General features: G+C 38.8%; 2 protein-coding genes across 13 annotated transcripts in view; one reads left to right on the top strand and one right to left on the bottom strand.

Moving 5' to 3' along the window:
• Positions 1-4,530: 4,530 nt before the first annotated feature.
• CBR4 (carbonyl reductase 4) lies at positions 4,531-12,326 on the top strand. Of its 2 annotated transcripts, none has more exons than XM_064652467.1 (6): positions 4,531-4,658; positions 7,737-7,878; positions 8,425-8,545; positions 9,039-9,175; positions 9,760-9,894; positions 11,224-12,326. In XM_064652467.1, the coding sequence occupies exons 2-6, from the start codon at positions 7,737-7,739 to the stop codon at positions 11,400-11,402; spliced, it is 714 nt and encodes a 237-aa protein (XP_064508537.1). In that variant the 5' UTR covers positions 4,531-4,658; the 3' UTR covers positions 11,403-12,326. The 2 variants fall into 2 exon arrangements, with proteins under 2 accessions (XP_064508537.1, XP_064508536.1); XM_064652466.1 differs by lacking the exon at positions 4,531-4,658 and adding an exon at positions 4,792-5,029.
• Positions 12,327-23,317: 10,991 nt separating this feature from the next.
• The window catches only part of PALLD (palladin, cytoskeletal associated protein), a 200,670-nt gene continuing 197,912 nt past the window's right edge, over positions 23,318-26,075 (bottom strand). For all 11 annotated transcript variants that reach the window (XM_064652428.1, XM_064652425.1, XM_064652427.1 and 8 more), the window contains one exon: positions 23,318-25,461. Coding sequence is in view for 10 of the 11 variants with exons in the window: in XM_064652425.1 (XP_064508495.1) it covers positions 25,289-25,461 (173 nt within the window). In the remaining variant the exon portion in view is untranslated. The remainder of the gene's footprint in view (positions 25,462-26,075) is intronic.

The raw sequence follows: 26,075 nt of genomic DNA, 5'->3' as shown, positions 1-26,075 counted from the left end.
GCAATAAATATTTAATTGTATTTTCTATAAAGTTCATGTATAGGATTCATAACAAAATTCCCTTCTGTAGTTTAGAGATAGTAGCTTGTGCAATCCTGGGTTTCTGCAAGCCACACTGTTATCTGTATGTGGTCAGGCAGGAGTGGGTACCGGACATCTTAAGAGGAGCTCAAAAAATGTTTGACTTCTGGCAGAATCTTGTCATAAACTATGATTAAAAAACCCCAACTGTTGAAATAAGGTAGGCATTTTATAGAATCAAACATTACACACACTCTGCTGTGAACAATAGCTAATTTTTTCCGAGGATGCTAACGTCTTCTGGTAATTATTGAAAGAAATTATTCACTGTGATAGATAAATTTAAAAAATGTTGTAAGCAATAATCTGAAAATACCTATTTTCATCTTTATTAACCTAATTGTTACCTCATTAAGCCATCTGATTGGGTATTATTATGATTGACTACTTTATTGGAAGGACATAAAACAGTAAGAACTTCTGTATGTCACAAGAAGATGAAGTCTTCAGCTGCTCAGTTAAGTATGTGAGCGAGATTAAATAACAGAAAGTATCTCCACAAGGAGATGTGATATGAAACTAGATTTATTTAGGACAATCTGATAGAGAAAACTGAAATGTTGAGAGTTCCTTGAAAACTCTCCAAGTATTACTGTATGTGATTCAGGCTGCAAAATGGTAACAGCTGTAAAGAATATTGGGTTTGACAATTCCTATAGTACTGGTGAAGATAAAGGAGGTGAAGAGTCTATGAAATCTGAGAGATTGTCACTATCCCTATTTATTATGGACTGTGTTCTACACTCGTTGGCAAATATCAGTTAAAGTTTTGCCAGTGTAAGTCCTTATGTTTAGGATCACAGATATTTGCAATTATGGAGGGATAAGTACACGGTCCCTTGACTTGCTGCTTTGTGTCAGCAAGTAGATGTGCTACATTAAGTTGGTATTGCTGTACTCAGTAAATTTGTGCCTCATTAGGGCTAACCTTGAAAACATACTCATAGTCACATAATGAAGGTATGCTAAAATAGGTTGGGCTATAAAAATGGTTAATGCTTGTGGATATGCCTTCAGTTTCCTGCTTTAAACAGCTCTTAGGCTCCTCATAAATCTTATGAATGTCAAGGTAGATATTTGGAAGAATTCCTTAAATATTTCACTTCCATGTGTCTCAGGTGTGCTATTTCCTGGGGGATAATTAATATGTTTATGAAACAAAGACTTTACTTGTATAAGTCCTTAGAGCTTCTCATGAGAAGGGAAATGAAGGACCAACTCTTGTTGCTTACTAAGTATGTTCTTCTATTGCTGCATTAATGTCCTTTAGCTGAATTTTCTTACCCTAACGAATTCAGTCCAAATCACTGGGTCAAATGATTCCATCTTTATTTGCCTTCCCCCCCCCCCCCCGATTTACATCTTTGCCCCTTTCTCCTTGTCACCTTCTCCCAACATCCCATCTCCTTCCATTCCTCAGCAAAGCAAACTTTAAGATACAGTACATACAGTATACTGAATGTAAATATGAGTAGATGCAGTAAATTTTCAGAAGACTGCTTCACAGGACCAAAATGGGCAACACGTTGAATTTGCCCATACCATTTGTGGAGATTCAAAGCCTGAGATTATGATCAGGGATGTATTAAGGCAGGAAAACCTCAATCCTTGCTCCATTGTAACAGGAAGGAAATTTTAGCTTGTTAGACAAACCTTTTTTCTTAGTCTTAATGTTACAAGCAGTTTTCTGTATGTTTTGGAGCTAGAACCCAGTTACCTTTGCTGATGAATACTTCTCAAAAATACTCTTTTTTCACAAGCAATTGCACTACTAGCTAAACAGACTTTTACAGGACAATTTAATTCGTGAAATGATTGGCCATGGATCTTACTTTGCAGTTTATATAAATACCTAGTGAATGGGAATATGGATGAGACTACAAAGGGCAGAATGGGGAAGTTAAGACTTTGTTCATACATGAAATAAAAACAAATTATGCAAGGCCTTGAATAGACTTTTATAAATGGCTTTTAGCTACTTTTAAGTGCTGTTCCTGAGACTACTTCTTTTCACAATTGAGTATATTAGATATAATTAAATATAAATTGCCTCTAAGAGAACAGGAAGAGAGTTATTTACTCAGGGGTATTCAAATACTTCTGCAAACTCCTGAATGTTATTGTACTAGACTTCCAGTGGATATTCTTAACGCTTACAAAATATGCAATACACAAATGTTATCCTTTCTGTACAAAACTGTCAGCGGAGACTGCTGGGAGTGACATGTCCTTCTGTGGTGGTGTCAGCTTTGACTGCTTTCCAGATTGCCTTGCTGGGAGATGCTGACTGCTCTGTGTGATGCCCTTTGCAGATTTGAAAAACTGTCTGTCTAAGAGGTGCTTAGACAGAAAGCGATGAATTTACTCCCTGGATGGCTGAGCTGTTTATTTCTTCTTTATTCCCAGTCCACACTGGCTTGGAACGTATGAGCTAAACATTGATACATCTGTGGCAGTGCAGCCTTTACATGGGGAGTCAGATGCATGGAGGATTTAAGAGATTTCAAGACATGCTGAGATCCTAGTTTCCATCTCTTTAGTCCAAAGTCTGCTGATACACAGCAGGAGTGGCTAGTATCTGTGATCAGATTGTAGTTGTGAACAGAGGCTGAATGTGTGACAGATGTTTCTTGAAGATACTTTTACAAGGGTGGGTGATGTTGGGGTTGTTTTATTTTAATGTGTGAGGTGCTACAGGGCAGCACTGGAAGTGAAACGTTCCATTTTAGCAACAGATGAAGCAGCAATAATACAAGCTTCTCTCTGCTCCCTTCATGGTGTGCCTGACTTCTCACTAGGAGCAGCAGCAGTTCAGTGACTGTGCTAACTTAAACATGGGCCTCACGCTGACATGTGAAATACTACTAGTCATAGTGGGGAAACCTGTTTAGACAGGAGGATATGAAAAAACAGGTAATTTGATGAAATTCCAATGGCTTTGTTTTGTTCTGGTTTTTTGGTGTGGGTTTTTGGTTTGGTTTTTTTGTTTGGTTTGGGGTTGTTTTGGGGTTCTTTTTTAGAGTTTTCACAGAGTTTTTATACTTTTCACAGAGGTACCAGGAATAAGATTCTTAAGAGGAAAAACTTTCCCCAAAATTTTTTGAAAAGGTACACCTAAATTGTACAAAATTGTACACTTCATGTTGGCATGATAAAAGTTTACTGTTACCACACAAGAACAAATATTGCAGTTTATCATAGCCTTGTATCACTTACCTAGAAGGCTGAGGCCATATCAAAGACTTCTGGAAATTGTAACATAAAACTTATTAGTTATTTCACCTATATATTTTATATGTGTGTATATAGAAGATGTATATACAAATAATATTAGGAACTAGACCTGTTTTTTTCCCTCGTGCAAATCACAAGAGCACATCTGAAGGAAGGGGCAATTCAGGCTTGATAGAAACAAAAAAAGTCAGCAACCTCAGCGCTGAGCTGCCCAGGCAAAGTGGAAAATAATGAGGAGCCTTGACGATGTATGGAATATTATCATGGAGGAGAGCCTAAAGGAGAGTTTACCTAGAATGACACACCCAGTCCAGTTACACCCCTTTTTTACAGAAAGAAATGCACAGCAGTGTGTTGACTGTGTGACTTGCCACCCAGTTATCATTCGGCCTGGAAAGAAGGAAACCTCTTAAGCTCTCCCTGGCTTAATTCTGTTCTAAGCCCATGATTCCTGCATCCCAGATACATGGCCCCATCATGAGATTTGCTTAAGCTAGGGAGGTCATCTTTAATACATCAATTGAAAAGCAAAATAGTTTCTTGAATGTTGATTTCAACTGATGCTTAATCCCCAAGGTCTTAAATTTCTGGATAGTAATCATCTGGCTATAGTGTCAGATCTCTGTGGCTCACTTTAATTTTTTGTTCTTGTTCCCATAAACTGAAACCAGATTGATGGTTATGACAAGCTTGTTCAATGATGAAAAACTGAAGTTAGTGACCATGTTCCCAGCAAGACAGAAGACTTCAAAGCAGTTTTTTCTTTCAGCTGAGTCCTCCAACCAACAGGTTTTTGTTTAAAATGGGACTGACGATAACTGCAGCCAGTTCTCCAGTTGCTTTGTCCCAGGCCTTACACAAAAACCATGTAATGTGGTATGCTTTCACAAGCAGTATAGGCAACAATATGAAATGCTGCTGGACATTTGAGCAGCATTGTTCTTTCATGTGTGACTCTTGGCAGAAATGTAAGAGGCCACAGATTCAGGCACCAATGTGGTTAATGGTTAGCACTCAAGTTCCTCTGTAAATCTTGCCTCAAATCCAAACCCAAGAGGAATTTGAAATAGGTGGTAGAGAGGACTTCAGTTACAGTGGCCCCTGTTTTGTGACATTATGCTCTGATTTGTGTTTTGTGCTTTTAGAGGTCCAGGTCAGCGTGCAGCAGCTACTTCGTGCCCCACATAAACTCTGGCAACGAGTACAGGGGCTTGGTGCAAAGCGTACTAGTGCCTAAGACGGACGTTGACTGGATATCCACACGTAAAATGGAGTTTAAAACCGGGAAGTGTAAGATGAAAGCAGAAGGGCTTCTCCGTGTGTGAGCGCAGGGGAGAAAGGAGGTGCGTGCAGGGCTGACACCAACCCTGCAGCTGCGGGGGCGGCCCCGCCGGGGCGGGTGTCCCTGCCGGGGCGGGTGTCCCTGCCGGGGCGAGTGTCCCTGCCGGGGCGGGTGTCCCTGCCGGGGCGGGTGTCCCTCCCGCCGCAGAGCCAGGGGAGCTGCGGCGCTCCCGAGGGTACTGTCCCGGCCCCCTCAGCCCCGGCCCCTGCTCCCGCCCGGCCCGGCGGCGGCGGCCAAAGTCAGCTCTGGGTGACGTCAGGCCGCCATCCCGTGACGCCTGCGCTCGGCTCGGAGCTGGACCGGCCTCCTTGGAGAGGAAAGGACCCTCCCTCCCTAAGGGAAGCGAGCCACCAGCTGCCCAGCAGCCGGGAGGTAACTGAAGCACACACGGAACACGCTCCCGTCCCTCTCCTGTGGCCGCTCGGGGCGGGCGACACGGAGCGGCCCCGCTGCCAGCGTGGCACCGCCGCCGCGCGTCCCGACGGCCCCCGCGGGATCCCAGCGCCGCTTCCCGCTGCCCGTGCCGCGGGCTCCACCTGCAGCCCGACGGCCGGGCCGGGAGCAGGAGCCGAGCTCGAACGCGTCTCCGGCAGGGAGGGAGGGAGGGAAGGAGGGAGGAAGAGAGGGAGGGCGACGCCGGGGCGAGGGCTGGGCTGGGCTTAGCTGAACTGAGCTGTGCTGTCTGCGGGAACCTCACTCGCCCTCTTTTAAAGGTGCCTCCCGTGGGCTTGGCAGCCGTGCGCCGTGAGGCGGTGGCGCCATCGGAGCTCTGGTGTCACGCGATGAAGAGTTGGTTGTGAAAGAAGGGCAGGGCCGTAGAGGGCAAAGGCGATGCAGGCGCCCGTGTGTGCCTGTTGCTCCAAAGATACCTGGTTTTCCCTTCTGTCACCTGTCCGGGGAACAGTGGGTAATTACTCCCGCAGCAGCTTTTTTTTTCCCAAGTCACAACTCCAAGGAAACTGTATGGCTTTAGTGTGCTAAAACACAAGTTGTACATTAGTGGGTTGGAGGTAGGCCTTATGCCCCCCATTTGAATGCCTGCTAATGCACAAGGTGCTTTCCCTGTTCTGAGAACAGTAGAGTTGTTGACGGAATCAGTAACAATTTTTCAGTTCTCAAAGAGGCCGAGAAGGGTAGAGCGATACATTTTTTAAAAATTCTCTTCCCACAGGCAGATCTTTTGGGTCCTGCATAGCTAAGCATGTTCAGAATTATTTGGAAAATACATGTAGGTCTGAAAGCATTTATTAACAGTGTAAAATGATTCACCTATAACACTTAGAGGTGGAGGAGTTTCACAGGATGACTTCCTCAGATCCCATCCATATCGTTCCACTTTCAAATAAAAACAGGAGAGTAGATATGCTGAGTAAGAACAAAATGTAAAGGAGGAAATCCTAGCACAGCGTTGCTGCAACAAGTAGGCAAGAACTTCCAAGAGTCATTCCAGTAATTCTGTAAAAGAAGAGATCAGTCATACTGGAAAAGGCAAACAGAGTCTTTGTTTCTAACCAGAAAAATCTGTCAACAGAATATGGGGTGGTTGGTTGTGCCCTTAGTCTGCTAAGAGAGTGAGAGCTGTAGTTACTGGGGTGTAAGACCTCTTGATTCATATCTTGCTGTGTAGCTACCTAACGAAGACTGCCCAAAACAATAGTCATTCTGGCAAGGCAGTGGTGCCCATTTTTGTCAGGAAGGAATTGTCTTCATTGAGGGCACTGTTTTGTATGTGTTCTGTCAAACGGGCCACTACCTGAGATTGCAAGTATTTAAACCTCTTCCTGCTCCATGTAGCTGATTTCAACTTGCCATTGAAAAGTGGCGCATGGGTTGGTTTCAGGCACTTGTGCATACTTTGTACCTGTGCATACTTTGTACCTGTGCATCCTTTGAAAAGGATGGACCATCTGCTCTTTCAGGTGCTGTCACAGAACACCAAAGTCATCATGCCATTGTCTGAGTTGATGGTAGCCTTGCGTGCTTAGTACTGTGTGCTGTTCTGGTTATCACACATCCAAAAGAGTTCAATAGACCTCGGTAAACCAAGGTCTAAGAGCTTGAATAGTCTTTAGTAAGCTACCAAATGGCTTCCATATGTTTAAGAGAAACCAAACAGACCTGAAGGAGGATACAGGTGGAGGATGAAACAGTAAAGGGAAGATATGAGGAGAAGTGCATGGTATTATCTAATCAGAAAGCAAATTAAGAACAAAAGGAAGTACTTTCCCATAAATAATGAAACTCATTGCCTCAGGATGTTATGGAGACAAAGTATAATTGGGTTCAAAAAGGGTTTATTCAAATGTATGGAAAAAAAGATTCATTACTTGGATTTTGCCTCTGGCTCCTTAGGAAATCCCAAAACAGCTGATTGGTTTCTAGAGCTTGCAGAATGAAAGATAATTCTACAGAAGAAGTTTCTTCTTATACTCCTTCCTAAATATCAAAGGAAGCTACTTCAGAATCACTTCACATTTTAAAACCTTTTTTTCCTTTCAAAAGCAGAAACAAAAAAACCCAAGGATATTGGTAAAATGTGGTGTTATGTAGTGTGACAGTATTAAACCAGTGTAAATACAGTAGTTTCAAATGGTGCTCAGTAATGTTTGCACTGGCGCTGTCCAACACAGGTGCTTTGGATGGAGTGAGACCGTGAGGCTAAATGACTTTAGCACAAAAACAGTGATTACAAGAACAATATAATAACAACTAGTACATCAGCTTCAAATAAGCAGATGAACAGTACTTATCATCTTTAGATATATAAATCACATATTTCACCGGTTGAATAGAAGTTATCATAACTCTAGTATTGAAGTGCTAGATTACATGCATAACTTTTTTACTAGTTCAGAAATCATTAAGAATTAACTGTCATTTTTAGAAGTGGTGCCTAATTTAGTTCAAATGTTTATTTTTTGGTGAATAAAAAATAACAAATCACTAATTCTATAACCTACTATTACAAAATGCTACAAACTGTTAAAGGCTGTGATGTTGACAAGAGCAGTGGATATTCTCTTGCCATATTGGACATGAAGTTCATGGTTTATTTGCAATTTGTGAATTATTTTTGAAGATGGGCAAGGTTTGCGCCATTTTTGGGGGATCCCGAGGAATAGGCAAAGCTGTTGCAGAACTCCTGGCACAGAAGGGCTGCCGCCTGGCGATCATTGCTAGAAATCTGGAAGTAGCCCAAACCACTGCACGTGATCTTGGTGGTATGTATGCTGCTTGCAGTTATCTCTTCACTGTCCCATGCTTAAGTAACTCTTAAAAGTAGTAAGTCCATAAAGAAACCTCATTGTTTAACCAGACGAAAATGAAAATAAAGGCTGAGAAATTTAAAAGAAATGCTATGTTGGTACAATTTTGGTTTTACAATATTTGTTGAGAAAGTAAGTATGTTACCTATTCTGTCCACAAAATACAAATTTTAAGATGAAAGGAATTGTTTGGGCCACAACAGAGAGGTAGTATGAATTGAGTCATCTTGGCTCCTGAACAAGCCAGAACTGAGATGTGTTTGCTCATGCCGAGCCTCTGATTTTAAAAGGCAAAAAATATAAAACAAGGAATTGTCACGTAACTAATCAATACAATACTTGAAAATTGTCTTTATTTAATTCTCTGGAGATTAAATGGGTTCCTTAAATTATAACTAGTTCAACATCTGTTTTGAGATTGAGTTGATAAATTCTGAAGAAGGTTTATGAATGATATACCAGCTTTTACTGTTATTATAGTGTGCCTTTATTTCAATACAGCAGGACATCTGGCACTTAGCTGTGATGTATCCAGCGAACAAGAAGTCCAAAAGACTTTTGAGGAGATGCAGAGGAATTTAGGTCCTATTAACTACTTGGTTAATGCAGCTGGAATCAACAGGTTGGTTATTCATTATGAGATTATATGTAATTCTAGATGAAGGCATCTCACTGTAAGATGCTGTGAGCCCTTGCATTCAGTAAGAGTGTTGTTAATGAGTACATCTGAAAATAATATTAAGTGCTCAGCAGTATTTTGTTCCTGATGGCCCTAAAATGCTAACAGATCACAGAATCACAGAATCTTCTGAGTGGAAGGGACATAACGCAGCTTTCACTGTAGTTTCTGTATTCTGAGTTTGAGTTCCCCCTCTTCTTTCTTCCACTTCCCCCACAATGCTCCAAAACCACACTGCAAAAGAGGCCTTGTTGCCAGAAGCGTGGCCAAATTTTTTTCTTGCGATGTGTTGTGCTCGCAGTGTCTTCCTTTTGAATGCTAGAACGTAGAGAACCATATACAGCCCCATTAACGTTCTGTTCACCAGTCACATTTTAATATAAATAAGCACGACCAATGGGGTTGTTCAGTGAGTTCTTTTGGGTTTGTTTGTCAGGGATGGTTTGTTACTGAGAACCAAGACTGAAGATATGATAGCCCAGATTCACACTAATCTTTTGGGAACAATGTTGACGTGCAAAGCTGCTGTAAAAGTCATGATTCAACAACAGGGAGGTGCTATTGTCAATATAGGTAAGTTGTTTGTGTAAGACAATGGAATTCTGTTTACTAGTCTTCTGGAAAGGTTTAGCAGGAGTAACATGTTACATTAATTGTTACAATTGACTTATTTTCATTTTCTTTGTGTTTAAACATTCAATATTTAGCATTTCTTTATGAAAACTCATTCTTTTTTGTAGTCTCAGCAACCTCTAAATATAAAACCAGCTTGTTTCAGTAATAAACACCTCAGAGTTTAGAATTTGTTGAAAAAAGAATTTTGCTGTTCTTTATCAGTTCTTTCAGTATCTAGATCTAGAGGTGTTTATTACTGAAACAAGCATTTATTAACTAAGGATAGTTTTTTTACAAAACCCTTTATTTTACTCTCCTGGTGCCAGTTGGTCAACATAAATATATGAATTGCACAAAAATCACAGATAATTTGGGGATTTGCTTATGCCAGCAGTAGGCTATAAAGTGCATACAGTAATATATATTTGACTCCTTTTCTTGTAATCTCATTTTTCATTCAAAATTTAAAACTAAAATGGTAAAGCTAGTACAAGGTTTCAAGTTATCCATTTAAGCTTCTCTTTGATGTTTCCTTATTTTAGGAAGTGTTGTAGGACTTAAAGGCAACTCTGGTCAAAGTGTGTATAGTGCTACCAAAGCAGGATTAGTTGGATTTTCACGCTCTCTTGCTAAAGAAGTAGCAAAAAAGCAAATTCGAGTCAACGTTGTTGCTCCAGGTGAGTTTTTGAGAAATTCCTACCTTCTTGACTGCCACAATTCATCAAGACTGTGGGTACTCTGAAAGTAACTTAAGACAAAGTGTTATTATTTTCTTCAATTTTGTAAGTTAAGTGTTTTTAATATCTTCTTTTTTTCTTTGGTTTAAAGTGTAATACGTTCTTTTAGAAAACCTTCAGTCTTTTTAACGGAACACTGAGAAATTTGGATGAGTGAATCTACCTGTTCATCTCTCCGTTGTTACATAATAAATGTCTTTTCTTTGTTCCTCCTTCAAAACTTGCTGTCCTTGCAGATGTAAGGATTAGAGCTAATTATAGACAGACAGCTGCCCCTGTCTCCTGCTAGAGAATGCTTATTTGTTATTAGAGAAACATGGCAGACCAAGAGAAGCTGTCATAAAAGCATCCCTGTCACCCTGTAGTAAAAGGAGGGAGTCTGAGAAGTTCGTTCTGTGAGGACAAGGCTGTGATTTCCTAAGATGATCCAGCTCAAGCAAACCACCACCCTTAAGGAAAAATCCCTTCTGTATTTTCTGACTTCTTCCACTCATAACTATGTACATTGCTGCTCACTTTGTGGTACCTCTGATGCTTTTCAGACTTCTACATGAACCATTTCAGATTGTGAACTAGGCAGGAAAAATTCTTCAGTGAGTTGAGCAGCTCATTGAAGGGTCCGAAGCCATCATAAGGGGCAGAGTAGAAAGCAAAAGGGAGACTTTCCCTGCTTGATGGCAGCTAGAAAGCAGGTAAGATCAGCTCTTTATGAAGCTGCAGCTTATATGAAGAGTTCTGCAGCGGTGGGAAAACCGAATCTCAGATAACGGAAAATTGAAACAAAATGTCCTTCGAAGATGTCAAGAAACAGTCTTCAAATGAGTGATATGATAGAAATTATGGAAGTGCTGTCATAAGTTCTAAAATATAATGAAAACACTTGCAAGCTGAGAGGGTTTCTTGCCAGAGATTTCGTGCTTGTTTTAATGGAGAAGATTTTGGTGAAAAGAGTGTGGTTTGTCTTTCAGAAAAGTGATACTAAATATGGTTTTAGGACCCAAATTTAGTTACCTTTTTTTTTAATGGATTTCTGTAGATCTCTGCATTTGGATTATTGCATCAGTGCTTCCAAAACTGGAAGATATTTTATTGGTTAGATAAAAAATTGGTCTTGGCCATAACATGGTGTGGGCTGCTTTTGGAGACTTTGAAGAATGCTAGCTGGTGACGAATCCTGGTAATAGATTTCACTTTGTAGGATTCAATGGAAAATATACTAGATAAGTATAGTCAAAAGTGAGGTAACTCTTCAAATATCTTCTCTCTTAGGCTTTATTCACACAGAGATGACTGCTCATTTGGAAGAAGATCAGTTGAAGAAATCAATTCTCCTTGGAAGATTTGGAGAGCCTCATGAAGTTGCACAAGCTGTTGTCTTTCTTCTAGAATCCCCATATGTTACAGGGAGTGTTCTAGTTGTAGATGGAGGCTTGCAGCTTATGACTTAAGTACTACTTTGAATAAATGCCTACTTTAATGTCATGATGGTAATATATAAATATATACCAATTAAAGGGAGAGGGTTGGAAATTGTTTGAAGATTGATGTATGTAATTGACTTGGTCTTATCTAGTCAGAGGAGAAATTCAGCAGCAGAGAAGTGCAATGTGTACATTTAGCTACCTGGAAGAGTCCATTTGGTATTATGAAGTCTGTGTATGAAACAATTTGAAAAAGATCTGCTTTTGATATGGTGATAACTTTAATAACATACTGATATGTTTTTAAAACAGTTTTTTTATAAAGTCTTGTTATCTAATTTGGGATAGAGTGGAGCTTTTATTGGAATTATCATGTTACACAGAGGTTAATAAAGTGCAGAGGTGTGTTTATTGGGTGGCAGGTATGATTGCATCAAGTTTTTCATGTAGGGCAAAGATTGCAAACTGCATAGTTTTGCGTTCTTATCAGTTAGTCCCTACAAAGTAGTGAGGGGTTTCCTTCAGGCTTTGTTTGTTTGTAGCTAACACTACAAAGCTAGGAGCCTCTAGATCTTCAGCATACCTGAATTGCCTTTAGGAGATTTAATTATATGCAGTGTGTTTTTGTGAAGACGAAACCTACTCGGTTCCATTCTTGGATGTATGTGCAGCATTCATTTAATACAGTAGCACTTGTGTGTACACATTGAAGGACTGTTGATTGGTCATTGGAGTTGCTAATCCTATGATATTCTGAGTTTGAGCTGCACAGACCTTTTTGCATAAAAGACTTTTCAATGACTCAGTAGGTGTTTAGGAAACACAATCACTTCCAGAGCATGAAGTCAGTACTTTGCTCTGTATCTTGAACACTCGGTTCAGCTGTTAAGTCGATGCTCCTTAATATGTATATATAGTCAATAAAATCACCATTTATTTTATTCAAAACAACTTCTGAAGCAGAGTAATTATTCAGCTTTAAATGATCCTGAGTGTTCCTGTCTTGCTGAAAACTTACCAGATGTTTGACCTTGGGCTTTTCTGTTGAGATCAAGTAATTTTTGATAATGGATGTTTTTATTATCTCTGAAGAAAACTATGACTGTGGTTTAGGACCTTCACTCTTAGCTACAGTGTTCACTGCATCATGATCCAGATGTAGATTCAACTTTTGAAATTACTTCCCTTCTTGGCAAAAACTAAAGTACAGAAAAAAGAGATCTCGTTGATGATAACTTTGAGTCATTAAAGTTGGAGATTTTCTTCATTTGTGCAGCTGAGAAATTTTGTCTTTGTGCCAGAAAACAATGCATGTTTAAGCTTCTTGCAGGTATGTATTGAGAAATAAAACAAGGGATGGTTGTGTGTTCAGGAAATTTTACAGTTAGTTGTTGTGAGGATAGAATACCCTTTCTGCCCAAAATATTTTGTTACAAGGAGACAGTTTTCACTTAAGAAGGCTTTCTACCTAAAGGGTAACTCTCAAAGGCAGCTTCAATGCTTTCTCCCCTGCCACCCCTCATTGTGAGAGAAGTTCTTAGCCTCTCTCTCTGATATGTGAGAGGAGAGAGAGAGCCCTAACAGACATGCACAGAGGCCTTTGGAAGGCAGGGGAGAGACAGAGAGGATAAAGAGGTCCTGAGAGGGCCTTTGTTAAATAGTGGTCCTTGCATCTGAAATAAACCTTTTTTTAATCCTTCCACTGCCTTGGCATTTTTGGAAAGAATACCTGCTTATGCTTTACCTTACAGTTGTGTACTCACTCTGGAATATATAATATCACTAAAAGTAATCCTTTCAGGAGTCCTTCCTGTTATCCCTTTGTAGAGGTGGTGTTATTTGCTGTGAAAAGTTATGTGTTGTATGTGTCTTTGCCTCAACAATATAATTGCTAATTAGGTTTCTCTTTGATAGAAGGAATTGGCCAGAGAATTTTTTCCAAGGGCACTGAAGGTGAGGAAGGACAGCTGGTCCTTTTTTACTAGTCAAGTAGTAATATGCCAGTGATTTGGCTACTGCCCATACCTGTTCTTGGTATTTTATAGATGAAGCCTGTGTGACATATCTTGACCAAAAGCCAAACTTAAGAGACTAGAAATAATTCCCTATTAGTGAGTTCTGACCCTAATCATTACTACCCCTTTTTTCTGCTGGGTAAGATAGCTGTTAAATAAGTTATTAGCAATGACATTTTTAGTTTACATTAGTGATTAAAACCTGGAATAACACTGTCAGAAGAATCTCAGCATGTCACTAAGTAATTTTTTTAAAATGTTGCAGTGCATACTATGTTTTTATTATTGCGGTTGCCATAGGACCAGACTGAAGTGTTGGTAGCCTTAGATCATATTTTTGAAAGATTTTTTTCCCCTTTTCTTCAGACTGATAAATTAGAACTGAAAACAGTAATCCTGGTTCTGTTTAGCCTGATGTGATGTCACAGATGGTGGAAGTAGGGAATGTGTAGGGTAGGTAGTAGGTCGAGTGTATGTCCCCTTAGAAGACTCCTGTACCACCAGCAATTTGTGATTGATATGTTTGAACTGACCATTTGGTAGCTCTGGTTGAGGCCTGCAGACATTAAAACAACCCTCTTGTGCACTCTCTATGTTGCTTTTGAATTTGTGGACTTCTGTCTTATCCTGCCTGCCTCAGTTGTTTCTATTTCATACTGAAGAGTCATATTTCTTTTAATTACTTGTTGCTGGTAAGCTCTTTTGTACCTTACATTGGTTTTTTTTTGAGCTTTGCTTTACTTTTTCAGTTTCTCAGGGAGGGAGCCACAGGTAGAACTGCCTGCAGTATTCACTGTGGATTTTTTCTTAAAAAAAAAGTGTTTCATGTTTTGTTTTATCTTGCTTCCAAAAATAACGCCGAATTTGTTTTGCTTTTTCCTAACCTTTGCACTTATGTTTTCAGAACAATAACTCAATCCTGAATAATTAATGAACAACTTGGGAGTCCATTTCCATATGTGTGTGTATATATATATATATATATATGTCTGATTTTTTGTATTTTTCCCAGCATGAATTGTTCTCAGATATCTATGAGTTTAGTCTGTTTGTTTTAACACCTATTTCCTCAGTGAAATGGTTCTGCAGTTTTTTAATTCCTCAATCCCTTTGTTACTTTGAGTAATTTAGTGTTAGAGGAATACACTGTGGGCTTCAGAAACAGCTGTCTCAGAACCCTTAGGAATAGGTTGTACTTTGCCTGCCCCAACTGTGTACTTGTGGTGTTCTTTTGGCAGTCTGTGTCCTTAGGAAAGAACAACTGCTGATTCATACCCTTTCTTTTCTATCTGTAAACAATGTACTGATATGACAACTTCTTTAATAGTTTTTGGCAAGGGCATGTGTCAGATGCCTTTTAGAATTTCAAGCATGCAGTATTATTAGATCTCCATACTCTCATCTAAGTCTTTAGGAGAACTCTAAAATGTTTATCAAACATGGCTTTCCTTTGCAAATGCAACTATGACTTTCCTCAGTATGTTGATCCTGTTGTCTGTGGCTTTAGAATGATTTCTGGTAGTTTGCTATGCACAGAAAAATATAATTAATCTGTACTTCCTTGATCCCTCTGGAATCTCTTCTTAAAAAGCAAATGGCCCTTCCACCCACTAAACTCCCAAAAACTTGCTGTCACTTTTTCCAGCTTCCAGTCACTTGTTAATGAGGCAGTTTTAACCCAGAAGTTTCACAGTGCAGTTACTTGATTTCTATTAGAACTGGGGAGTGATAGCCCCCAGCTTCCCCCATTTGTCACTCTTTCCTCTGTAACCTCTTCTGATGTTTTGCTCTGAGGGGTAAAATCTTCAACTGCTTGCCTTGTTGCAACAAGTTGCCTAGGAGTTCTGCTCAAGTTCCTGCATGGTACCGAAAACTGATTTAGGATTTTGTTCAGAGTTTGGGGATTTTTTTCCTCTGTGGCTTTCTCTTTTCTGAGCACTTTGCTTTTTATTTTGATCATCTGCTTACCTTATTCAGGTATGGTTCCTGTTCCTAAGGTGCTTGTCAGTGTGAATGCACTTTTGCACATTATTCCTCTACACTCTGATCTGCCTGTAAATTTTACATTCCATGACAGATTGTTTGACTGCTTAAGCTAGACTGCTGGTTTTACAAAGGTTGATGTTCAAATTCTAGTAGCTTTTAGCACATGCTAGCTTCCTCCTCCCCACTAAAATAAGTTTAATTTGATGTGTGTATTTAAAGTCATCATACTGAAGTTCAGTACATACAATCTTAGTGTTGTCATCAAGCATTTAATCTTAATTTTGTTGACTTTTCTTTTTGGTTTCATTTTAACATATTTTCTTATTATATGTTGCTTCTTTTTTTATGGAAGTCTTTTTATGGAAGTGGTAGTGGACTGCTGTCATTATTAAAAAACTTAGTCAACAGACTTGCAGAAATAAAAGTGACCGTTACAAAGCCAGTCTTTGAAAATAGCATTTTGGCTCAGGCCTTGTATGGTCCTGGAGACCACAGCCAGAGTTGGGTGGTCCCAATCAACTGCATGGAAAAGAGTGTATTAAAAGATTGATCTTGACCTCTTCAGTGTGACATTTATCCAAGCTGCTCATTACTGCTGTATGTCATTACAGTTTCATTGCTGGCCTTATACTCCTTAAATGTCATAGGTACTGCCATCATCTTGGTTGTGTGGGTAATGATATTGTCTAACAACAGAGTCTGGATATTCAATGCATATTTGATTTGGTGAGTTAATATATTGGTATTTAGTTTTATGACTCTCCTATATATTTAGTATCAATATCTTGCCTTTTTGTCTTACTTCCATCGTATTTCTGGTATGCCTACTATGACCTTGATTAAAACTAGACATTCAGGTTTTACGTCTTGTGCTGCTGGAATCTATGCCAAGCTATATATAAATGTTTTGGTGTTTTTTATGTATGGATGTTCTCAAGTCAGACTGTGCTAGACAGTGATTTCTCAATTGAATTTTGAAAACTTCAGACCACTGTCTTATTAGGTATACAGATGATTCCATTCCTAGTGGAAGGGAGAGAATGTGCTCTTATTCATCTGATATTTCGTCCCTTGCTACATTGCTTAAAACTCTCCAATAATATATTAAGTAACAGCACCTTCCTGAGGTTTTTTTTGTTGTTTTTGGTGGGTTTTTTTGTTTGTTTTTTGTTTTTGTTTTTTTTTTTCATTTAAGAATAAAGTAATTTACAGAGTCCCACTACTCCACATTTCTGCAGATCCTAAAGAATCTGTACTCCTCTTCCTACAACTGTTTTTTCAGGCATGCATTGAAGCTTTACCATCTAACTTTGAGAGCATTTTAAACAAGGCTGTAGTCCAGGTCTGGTCTTTAACTTTCAGACTATGTTTTATTCCAGACCTTTTCTCCTGTCCCATCCTATATAACTGGTCCCTACGTGGCCTTTCACCCCCTCCATGAATTTCTAGAGAGATCATCAAGGCATGTTTTGAGGGTGGCTACATTTACAGCTCTCATTTACTTCATTATGTGGTCCTGTTATACAGCAACCCCCTTTCTGACTCACCCATGATTGTTGCTTTGGGTTTTTAACTCAGGTGGGTTCCTACTTCAGAGAGGATATCCTTGCTAAAAGAAGGTTGTGTATTGCATTATTTACTGATTTACGTGACCTGCCTTGTCACTGCCAAGTTAGGAAACCAGACCTGTTCTGTTGCCTTGGTGTTCGATTCAGTTTAAATATTACAGGTAGTGTGATTTGCATGTTCTAGTATTTAGTTGAAGCGCATTGTAGACCTAGAAAGTTAATTGTTTTGTATGTCTTCTCTGCATTTTTCCAATGTTTGGGAAGATGATGGACTACTTTTGTCCATCTTTTCTCCTAGGTAAGTCACTGGAGCCTTACTTTTGCTTATCTCTAAAGAGATATGTTTATAACTTATAACTTGTTGTAGGGAACTCACTGTCTTAACACAGTCTTTTCTTGCCCTTGAGGCATGTGTCACAATTGATGGGCTGGATGGGCTCTGAGCAACCTGGTCTGGTGGGAGGTGTCCCTGCCCATGGCAGGGGGATTGGAACTAGGTGATCTTTAGGATTCCTTCCAACCCAAACCATCTGTGATTCTATATGATTGTCCTCAGTAAAAGTTTCTAGCAGGACACAATAAATGTTCAGGAGTGGGTTGGGATTTTTGTTTGTTTGTTTTTGTTGTTGTTGTTGGTTTTTTGTTTGTTTTGTTTTTGTTTGTTTGGTTGGTTGGTTTTGTTTTTTTAATATTGCAGCTGTAAGGAAGATCTGTTGGGGGGAACAGCTTTTTCAGACTTTATGGTAACAGAAGTATGTTGGCTGAGTTAGTGTGCGCTGAGTAAATTAGTGTTGTGTCCCACGAAGAGGTTTCATCGCGGCCTCCTGAGGGCACTCTATCCTAAGGCATTACTGCATTGGTAATGACTTGGTAGGCAAATCTGTATGAATATAGGGAAGTGTGGTTGCCTGTGTAAATGCAAACTGGATGGCTGGCATTGCTGTTACTAGTTTTGTAAAATCCAATTCCCCATGTCCTGAGCTGTTTGGGGATTTAAGGCATGATTTTTAAAGATGGAAATTATTTCAATACTGAGATCAGAGAAATCTGGATAGAAAGTGGATACCTAAATACCAGCATTCAAAATCTCTTTGTTACATTATTATCCATGGTTAAAACATACATTGCAATTATTATTTATTGCTGTAAGACAAATTTTCCTACTTTGATGTGTTGCATAGTATGAGAGGTTGCACTGCATGGAATGTTTGTTTTCTCTTGCAATTATGTAACCTTTTTTTTCCTGGAAGCATAATGTAGTTCATTTAAGTAAAGCAAATGAAAACTACTCTTCAAGAACAGGTGCACCCACCTAATTCAGTTAATCAGTGTTTGAAAAGACAGGACAAAGGTAGTGGTGGAGAGAAGTCATCACATGTGCTTTATGCCTGAAGAAGTAAGAACTCTGCTGAAGCCCCAAATTACATTTGATTTTCATGCACATGTTCAATTTCAGATCACGTGCTGAAGGCTCTTTTGCTGTTGATATGTCTGTTAAGTTAGTAACAAATACTACCTGTACCTTGACAGGCATCTTTAGATTAGCATGACTAGTATCTTATGTTTTCATTTTTCATATTAACAGCTCATCTCTGTTAAGATCTGGGATTTTTTTTTTTTTTTTGTTATATTGTATATAACAAAATTGCCAGTTTGGTTATAATGATGTCAAACACCTTGAGACACTGTCAAAGCAAAAGCCACCAATGGTATCATTACACACACATTGGGTCAGTGTCAGTGGGAATGTGGGGGCAGATGTCACTGAGCAAATGGAGTTGTGTGGATGTTACCATTCCCCAGGCTGTTGGCTGATGGTACTGAAGTGCCCTTGCATGCGTAGCGTGCTGATAGGTTTGAAATTGCTGCATGATTTTGAACAGTTTGTTTAGGAATAACTGCAAGCTGATTATATGGTATTGCTGAAATGTGGTACTGAAGCAGTTTGATGTTTTGTGAATTCTAATTTGCAGATCTTCCATCTCTATTTCTAGTGCTAAATGCACTAGAAGTACATGTTGCAGCTATGTGTTGGAGGCTGCACTGTAAACAGATTTTCACCTGTATTTTGATGACTTTTTAAAAGCTCCAAGTTGCAATGTTTTGATTCTGCTGCTCTCAATCTGCTCTTTTATCCTATTTTTTCAGATGGCTGGTAGATTTCTAGTGAAAACTTCCTACAACTTCAGAGAAAAGAAGCAGTATAGTAGTATTATGTGTTTTGTATAGATGCCATTTAGCGTGCATGTATGATTTTTGATGGTGAGATGTGTCTGCCAGCAGTTGACTGGAACTGCATCCATTCTCTGCAGGCTCTTATATCTCTGTTGTTGGAAGTCATATATAGAACTGACAGCACCTGTAATTTTATAGTTCACCATAATTTTCAGGGCTTCAGCACGGAGATGATGCTGAGCTTTCTGCTGTGCACTGAAGCCGTATTCAATCAATCTGTCAATATGAGATGAGGGAGGTTAATTTACTATGTTTTACTAAGTTTTCTGTGCAATCTTTATTTCTATTAACACCATGATGTCTTTCTTCCTAATGCTGTATTATCTGGCTTCTAGTAAAGCTTACCATGTGCCTGTATCTTTCATTGATTTATTAAGGTGGTTTCTTTCCACTTTGGGGAGAACCAAATATACTAATTAATATGCAAGGTGAGTTTTGTTTATAGGAAATTATTTATTCTGATGTGTTCAGCTGAAGCTGTCCATGAAGAGCTGCTTGCATTGCCAAAGTAGTAAACTTAGTTTTGCCTCTAAAAAAGGACAGCTTCTTTTAGCTGCCCTTACTGTGTTATCCTTTGTAATTAGGAACTGTATTTCTGCTGTAGTAACTGCTGATTAATGCTCTGCTATGTCAGCTTCCTGACTTCCACATTCAGCTCAGCCCTGCTTCCTGGGGGTTCAATCCTGAATTCTGGCTTGACTCTGCCAAAAGCAGTCAGGACAAATCTGAACATGGAAGTGAGGACAGTGCAGACACACTCATCATCAACTTCCCCCCTCCCCCAGCTTCAGGTGTTGTGTTCTTTTTGCTTCACCTTAGGCTTTGATGCCAGTTGTCCTCGGCAGAGACAGAACATTAATGTCTCAATCCTCGAAACTGGTGATTGTAAACACTGTGATGCTCCATCTCCTCTTTTAGGTTATATAGAGTGACCTGAAATGAATTTTTTTTAAAAATTAAAGTTACTAGCAGTAACTGTTCCTTTTTATGTAACCCTTTTTACATGTTGCAAGAAAGCACTAATAATTACAAATGAAAACTTGTTCTGCTTTTATTAAGTTGGCTGTTTAATGGATTTGCTGCTCAGAAAAAGCTTTAAATTAATTTAAAAATCTGTTCATTCTTCTGTTGAGATTTTAAACTGTATTATGCTTTTCCTATACAGGACTGTGAGGGAAACACCTAACAGTCTATTTTAGGTTTTGAAATCTACGTTGTGTGATTGCACTTTGTGTCCTAGTGGAAAGTGGATCTGGAACTTTACAAACTGAAATTGTTGCAAGTTGCTGCTGTTCCATACTTGAAATGGCATCATTTACGTATAGTTCAAGATCTTTGGATTTACTAATAGCTGTGCTGATAGAAGAATTATGTTTGATTTTGGTTTTCATTTACTGTACATTACTAAACAAATTAGTAAATTACCTGAGACTGTACAGACTGTACAGTTGAAGTTAATACACAATTTAAGAAAACTAAGACTTTTATTGGAGATTAACAGTATAAAATGTTCAGTAAATCTGATTCCAACATATTGTTCTTTGAGACAGGCCCTTTCCTACAAGTGGCTCAGGCAGTTTGTAAGACAAGTGCTGCAGGTAAAAGCCATCTCCAAAATCCACTAGTCTTTAATATGCAATAGACTGCAGGTATGCTACCTGTTGTATGGGAAATCTTATGAGGTATTTTCAGTATCTTTTGTGGTAGCTCAGAAGGGTCCTGTGCTTGGCAGTGTGGTTTTGTACAGACAGCCAAGAGTTGTCCAAAACAAAAAAGCTTGACAATATGATTCCCTGAAATTGTGTTGTTAAACATGAAGGGAAAAGTCCTACCATAGTGCATTCAGCATGATGAGATTTGTAGAACTCCTGTAAATGGTGTCACCATTCTGTGTAGTGGCCATGTATTGTTATTGTTTTCCGCTTTCTTGTTCTTCAGCTCTTTCTGGACCATTTATGCTACTACACAACTAGAAAGTGAGTGGTTACATAACTTGGCCCTTCCCCAAGGCTACCTGTTGCACTTCAATTGTTTTATAAAGCAAAAAATTTCTCCTTCCTGGTGGTGTTGAACTGAAGTTCATTCATCTCCATTCCCTGTACAGCTGCTGAAATCACTGCTGTACAGGTACTGCTGCTTCTAGCCTGGCTTTTTTGCTCTAAGCCTGAGTTGATTATGTTCCAAACACATTTTTATTAGAGATGGAATGCAGTACAAGATGATTTTATGTCTTATTTACACTTCTGTAAAAGGATGCAAACTGTGGCTTAATTCTGAATTAGAGTTGCAAGCTTTAAGGCAAGTCAAAGAATTCTGTTTGCTGTCTGGAATACATTGTAAATTCCTTGGGGCAGGAGCTTTGTTTCTGTCTGCCTGATGTGTCTTACGTGCTCATAGTTCTGTTCAAACAGAATATCTGTGTAGAGGGAAGGCTGTTTCTTTTAGTCAGTTCAGGAGAATGAGATAGATGTCAGCAAATTCTAGCCCTTGCATGTACATCTGCATTGTGAGGCAGAGAATTAGCCAATGTGCATAATCCAAGCAGGCATTTGTAGTCCATGGATTATTTAATCTAAACTACACAGTGTGGGTTTGGCAGCTGGGTCATCCAGGCAGAGCATGCAGCTGATCCCCTCAGTATCATGACATGTGAGCTCATGAAGTACTTACATATGAAATCTGTTTGGGCTACTTGCAGAGATAAAGATGTAGTTGACCATATGTGGGGAATCAAGGCATTTATTAGCACACAACCTAAGTGAATTAAAATAGACTTTGAAAGTGGTGATATAGAAAGAAACAATTATTTATAAGCTGGGGTTTCAAGTTGGACTGGTTTTGATCCCCAACTGCCAGTTGGCTGTGGTGAAAAAGAACTGTGTGCGTTAACTACTTGTTGCTGTAGCCCTAAAGCTGCAGCATAAAGGCACTGTGTGTTAAGGTACAGCACCCAGCTGGAAAAACCTTCACGCATGTGGAATTTTGCATCTCACTGTTGCTACTCTTGATAGAGGATTCTGTCATCATCCTGAAGGTTGTGGCATTGAGTCTTTGACTGCTATGAATATGCTTGAACTGATCAGCTTCCTAAGTAATGTGAAGTCTGCCCATAGCTAAACTGGAAGTCTTGCAAAAAGTCAAGGCTCTTTTTTTTTAGTCCTATAAAATGGCAAAAGAACACTCTCAGGTCATACTATCTGTCTTTGGAATATGTGGAAGAAGATTAAACTTCTGAAAGTCACTTTGATGCTTCCAAGAATTTTAGCTTTTTGGCCTGAAAAGTATTTCGTTTGCTTGTGCCACACTTCTATCTCTGAATTTATAAAGCTAAACAGTCCCAGTAACTAAGTAACAGCACAGCTGAATGTTTTCATAAAAACAACGTTGCTGCTTAGAGATGTGATTTACTACTTAAGTGTCTGTCTGTACATATATACAGAGGCAAAAAGTGATGATGACCTCATCTTAAACAAGCTCACAAAAGCAGCCTTAGTTTTATAGTCTCCCAGCCAAAGACAATGTACTGTAAGCAGACAGAACTCCGTTGACTTAAGTTGCAGGATCATCATTAATGTCAGTACTCACTTAATTGCTGACATAATCCTGTTTGTAATGATCCATGCTTGAAATGTAAATCTAAAAAAAAAAATGGATTATCTTGCATTTTTTCTGATATCTTAACAGAGAGGAAAGAAGGAGAAACTAGTTAATAGCAGGATTTTACAAGTAAATATGATTTTTTTTTAATTTTGATATTGCCTTGTTAGCAGGCTGTTCTTAAATGTATTTAACAGCATTCACACCGTGCCCTTTACTTAAATCAGTTGCAAGTCATGATATATTGCAATTACTACACATACAAAACAGACCTGCATATTTTCTAACCTATTAAAAAAAAAGCATCTTCCAGTACTTCTCTCTGGCAAAAGTTTCTAGAAGTCATGTTCCTCTGTTCTGTTCAAACAAGATTTCAGGTCACAAGCATAATAATCTGATAAATTCTAGTAATTTTTAGATGCTGCATGGAGCTCTCATTTCACCTCATACATTTCATGTATTCAAAATATTTAAAATCTACAAATCTTACACTTGCATGCTCGTACTGAAACAGTTATTAGTCTTTACCAGAAGGAAAAAATTCTATTTGTGTAATATTTATTGATGTTAAACCCACATTATATCAGCACAACAATCCAAAGTAATGATTATACATTTTTATAAATACAAATAAAAGGTGGCAAAATAATGCTAGTGAAGCTAAACAAAAAAGTAAATTAGCATGTCACAGTTGAGGAAAATTTGGCAAAAGATATGACATACTTCTAGAATAGAATCAAATTATTCTTAGCTGACAAACTATGACGTTAATCTAGATTAACGATCCCCATTACTGGTCATATCCTGCACCAAAATAGTACTACCTTGTGTTTATTAGTCACTAAAAAACAAAACAAACTTTGTGTGCTTACAAAGCAATACACGTATAGCAGTAATGCAATATATGGTGTACACAATTACAAAATTAAAAAAAAAAAAACAACAAACCAAACAAATCCCTAAGGACTTCTGAATAAATGAACTGAGATAGAAGATTTCAATACTTTTATTATAAATAATGAAAGATACCATATATGTGCTTCATATAAGGAATACAGTGTTTTCCTTTCCTAGCGAAGTATTGTAGCTCGTACCATCAAAACACTCATTTTTCTTGTCAGGCCTAGTAATTCTTCCATCCCTCCCTCTCCTTCAACTGAGATTCATTTTGTTCTAATTTAAAACTACCTAGTCAGGTGTGACTTAAATGGGGCTCCACACTGACGTGGATTTGCCTTGCATTCTGAAAGTAGCCTTCAGGCTTTTCACCTATGGTGTACAGACTCTACCCTTTAAGAGCTGTCATTTGCCTGCAGTCAAGAGAAGGAAAAAATAAAATCTACCAGAGATACATGCTATGTTCAGAAGAAAAACAAAAAGGAGCACATTTCATGTAGTTTTTGTCTATCTTCATTTTCTACTTCCTCAGATCTGCAAGCCTATCACCTCTGATGTATACATGTCACTTAAATTTGTATTGCAGTTTCAACCCATTTTTCACTTACTGTACATTTCTAAAATCCTCATACATAGTACACAAGATTTAAACAGTTGAACATCCCATACATACACTCCCTAGTTTTCAGCTCACCTTAGAATTTCAGATTCTTGAATGGGAGTATTACGAGGTTACAGACTACCTTCAAGAAATCCAGTTTCAACCTCTTGCCCAGTGCCCCTCCCACCCCTTGCAGTAACCCACTGCAGTGGTTCCTACGGTCAGCATTTTTTTCCCATCTAGTTACCAATATGTGTAATCTGAAGTAGACTGTTAGTACATGTCAGCTCTTCTTTGTTATTGTGCAGAAGTTAAATTATTTCTGCTTAGACTGCCTTTGCTGTACGTTTGTAAGTAAGCCCCCTCCTAGATAGCAAAAAGGAAAAACACAAATGAATTGTAAGTTAGGATGTTGATGTCCATACTAACAGCATTGAAGGCAAGATATTTTTTTCACTGTTGAATAGAAAGCAGTTTGCAGAGATACAGCATTTGCTTACATTTCTCTTCCTTGTCCCTTCCTGTTTTATTCTTGTAATATTGCACTTGTTCATTATAGCTGTCAGAACATGTTGCCATTTTAGAACTGTCGATAATCAGACATTCTGATTTTCTTTGTGATCTAACGGCCTTGAAGAAAACATCTTTCACCATTAAGATTGTGGTAGCATCTACTTACTGCTTATGAAGCATGTAATGAAAAATAGTGTTCTCTTCTGAAAAATCTGTCTCTCTGATGTATTTTGGCATCTATGAAAAGGGTTATGAAGCAATGTAGGTTAAGGAACTGGTGAATGTGATTTGTTGTGCAATGTGTACATTCCTATTAATAATCTATCTATTCTTCTAATTTGGTATAATGAATAAGGAATATATGGTTATTGTGTTTGTTGTTTATCTTTTGTACTTGAAGGTGTCTGCCCTTGCATAAAGTGACATAGGAGTATCATTGGTCATGGCAATGGCTTTCAGTGTTTCTGCTTTGAAAGAAAACGATGGAAGCGGCAGTTGAATCTACAGATCATCACTCTCTACCAGGCCAGGTTGCATTGTCAGGTGGACTGGATTTGCTTCCGGCTGGAAAGCTGCTTTGATGTCTAGTCCTTGGTCACAAAGTGCAGCGTATCGGCTGGCTGAGGGCCGCACCTTCTTTGGCTTGGTTGTCTGAGGTGGTTGTTGCCACTGAGCTGTAGATTAAAAAAAAAGACAAAATGTTAGCTCTCTTGAGCTGTGCATCAAAGCATGCCAGATGCTCAATTAACCCTTTGTAAGGGGTTACTAACTTTGTAAAGAAGTTTCTAACTTCTGAGCAGCAGAAAACCATTATATCAAAGGTAAGTTTGTTTAATTTCTTGGCATTGTTGTTTTTTTTTTCTCCCAGCATCTAGTTTCACCTTCAGATGTGGTAAGCCAAAAACAACAGGGTCTGTGTTTGTTACTTTTTGGCATTGTTTTGTACCTTTCCTAGTGCCACTGAGAAGGGTGACAGCAAGGAGGTTGTTTCCGGGCACTCATATTACAGTAACAGGCTTGTTCTAAGGTTATTTGTTGTATTTAAAAGGAAATGATATGGCTGCCCTTGCCAACCCTTGTACGCTGAAGAACACTGAGCCAAGTCTGTATTTCACCGCCCCAGAAATCATCCTTTATCATTCCAGTGTCCCCCCTTCCATCTTCCCTACCCCGCCTTAATTCTTGTTACGAGAAGACTGGTAAGAGATACTGCTTTAAGAAAACATTCACTGTGTGAGGGAACAAACTGAGTAATTAAGCAGAAAGCTGTAAAAACATCTACTACACT

Source organism: Pseudopipra pipra, chromosome 4 (assembly GCF_036250125.1).
Source record: "Pseudopipra pipra isolate bDixPip1 chromosome 4, bDixPip1.hap1, whole genome shotgun sequence".
Lineage (NCBI taxonomy): Eukaryota > Metazoa > Chordata > Aves > Passeriformes > Pipridae > Pseudopipra > Pseudopipra pipra.
The sequence above is the reverse complement of the archived record's forward strand: the minus strand, read 5'-3'. Positions and strand labels throughout refer to the sequence as shown.

Coding starts and splice junctions, on each gene's coding strand:
- CBR4 (XM_064652467.1), top strand. CDS start 7,737: ATGGGCAAGGTTTGCGCCATTTTTGGGGGATCCCGAGGAATAGGCAAA. Junction 8,546..9,038: donor AATGCAGCTGGAATCAACAG/GTTGGTTATTCA, acceptor TTTGTTTGTCAG/GGATGGTTTGTTACTGAGAA. Junction 9,176..9,759: donor AGGTGCTATTGTCAATATAG/GTAAGTTGTTTG, acceptor TCCTTATTTTAG/GAAGTGTTGTAGGACTTAAA.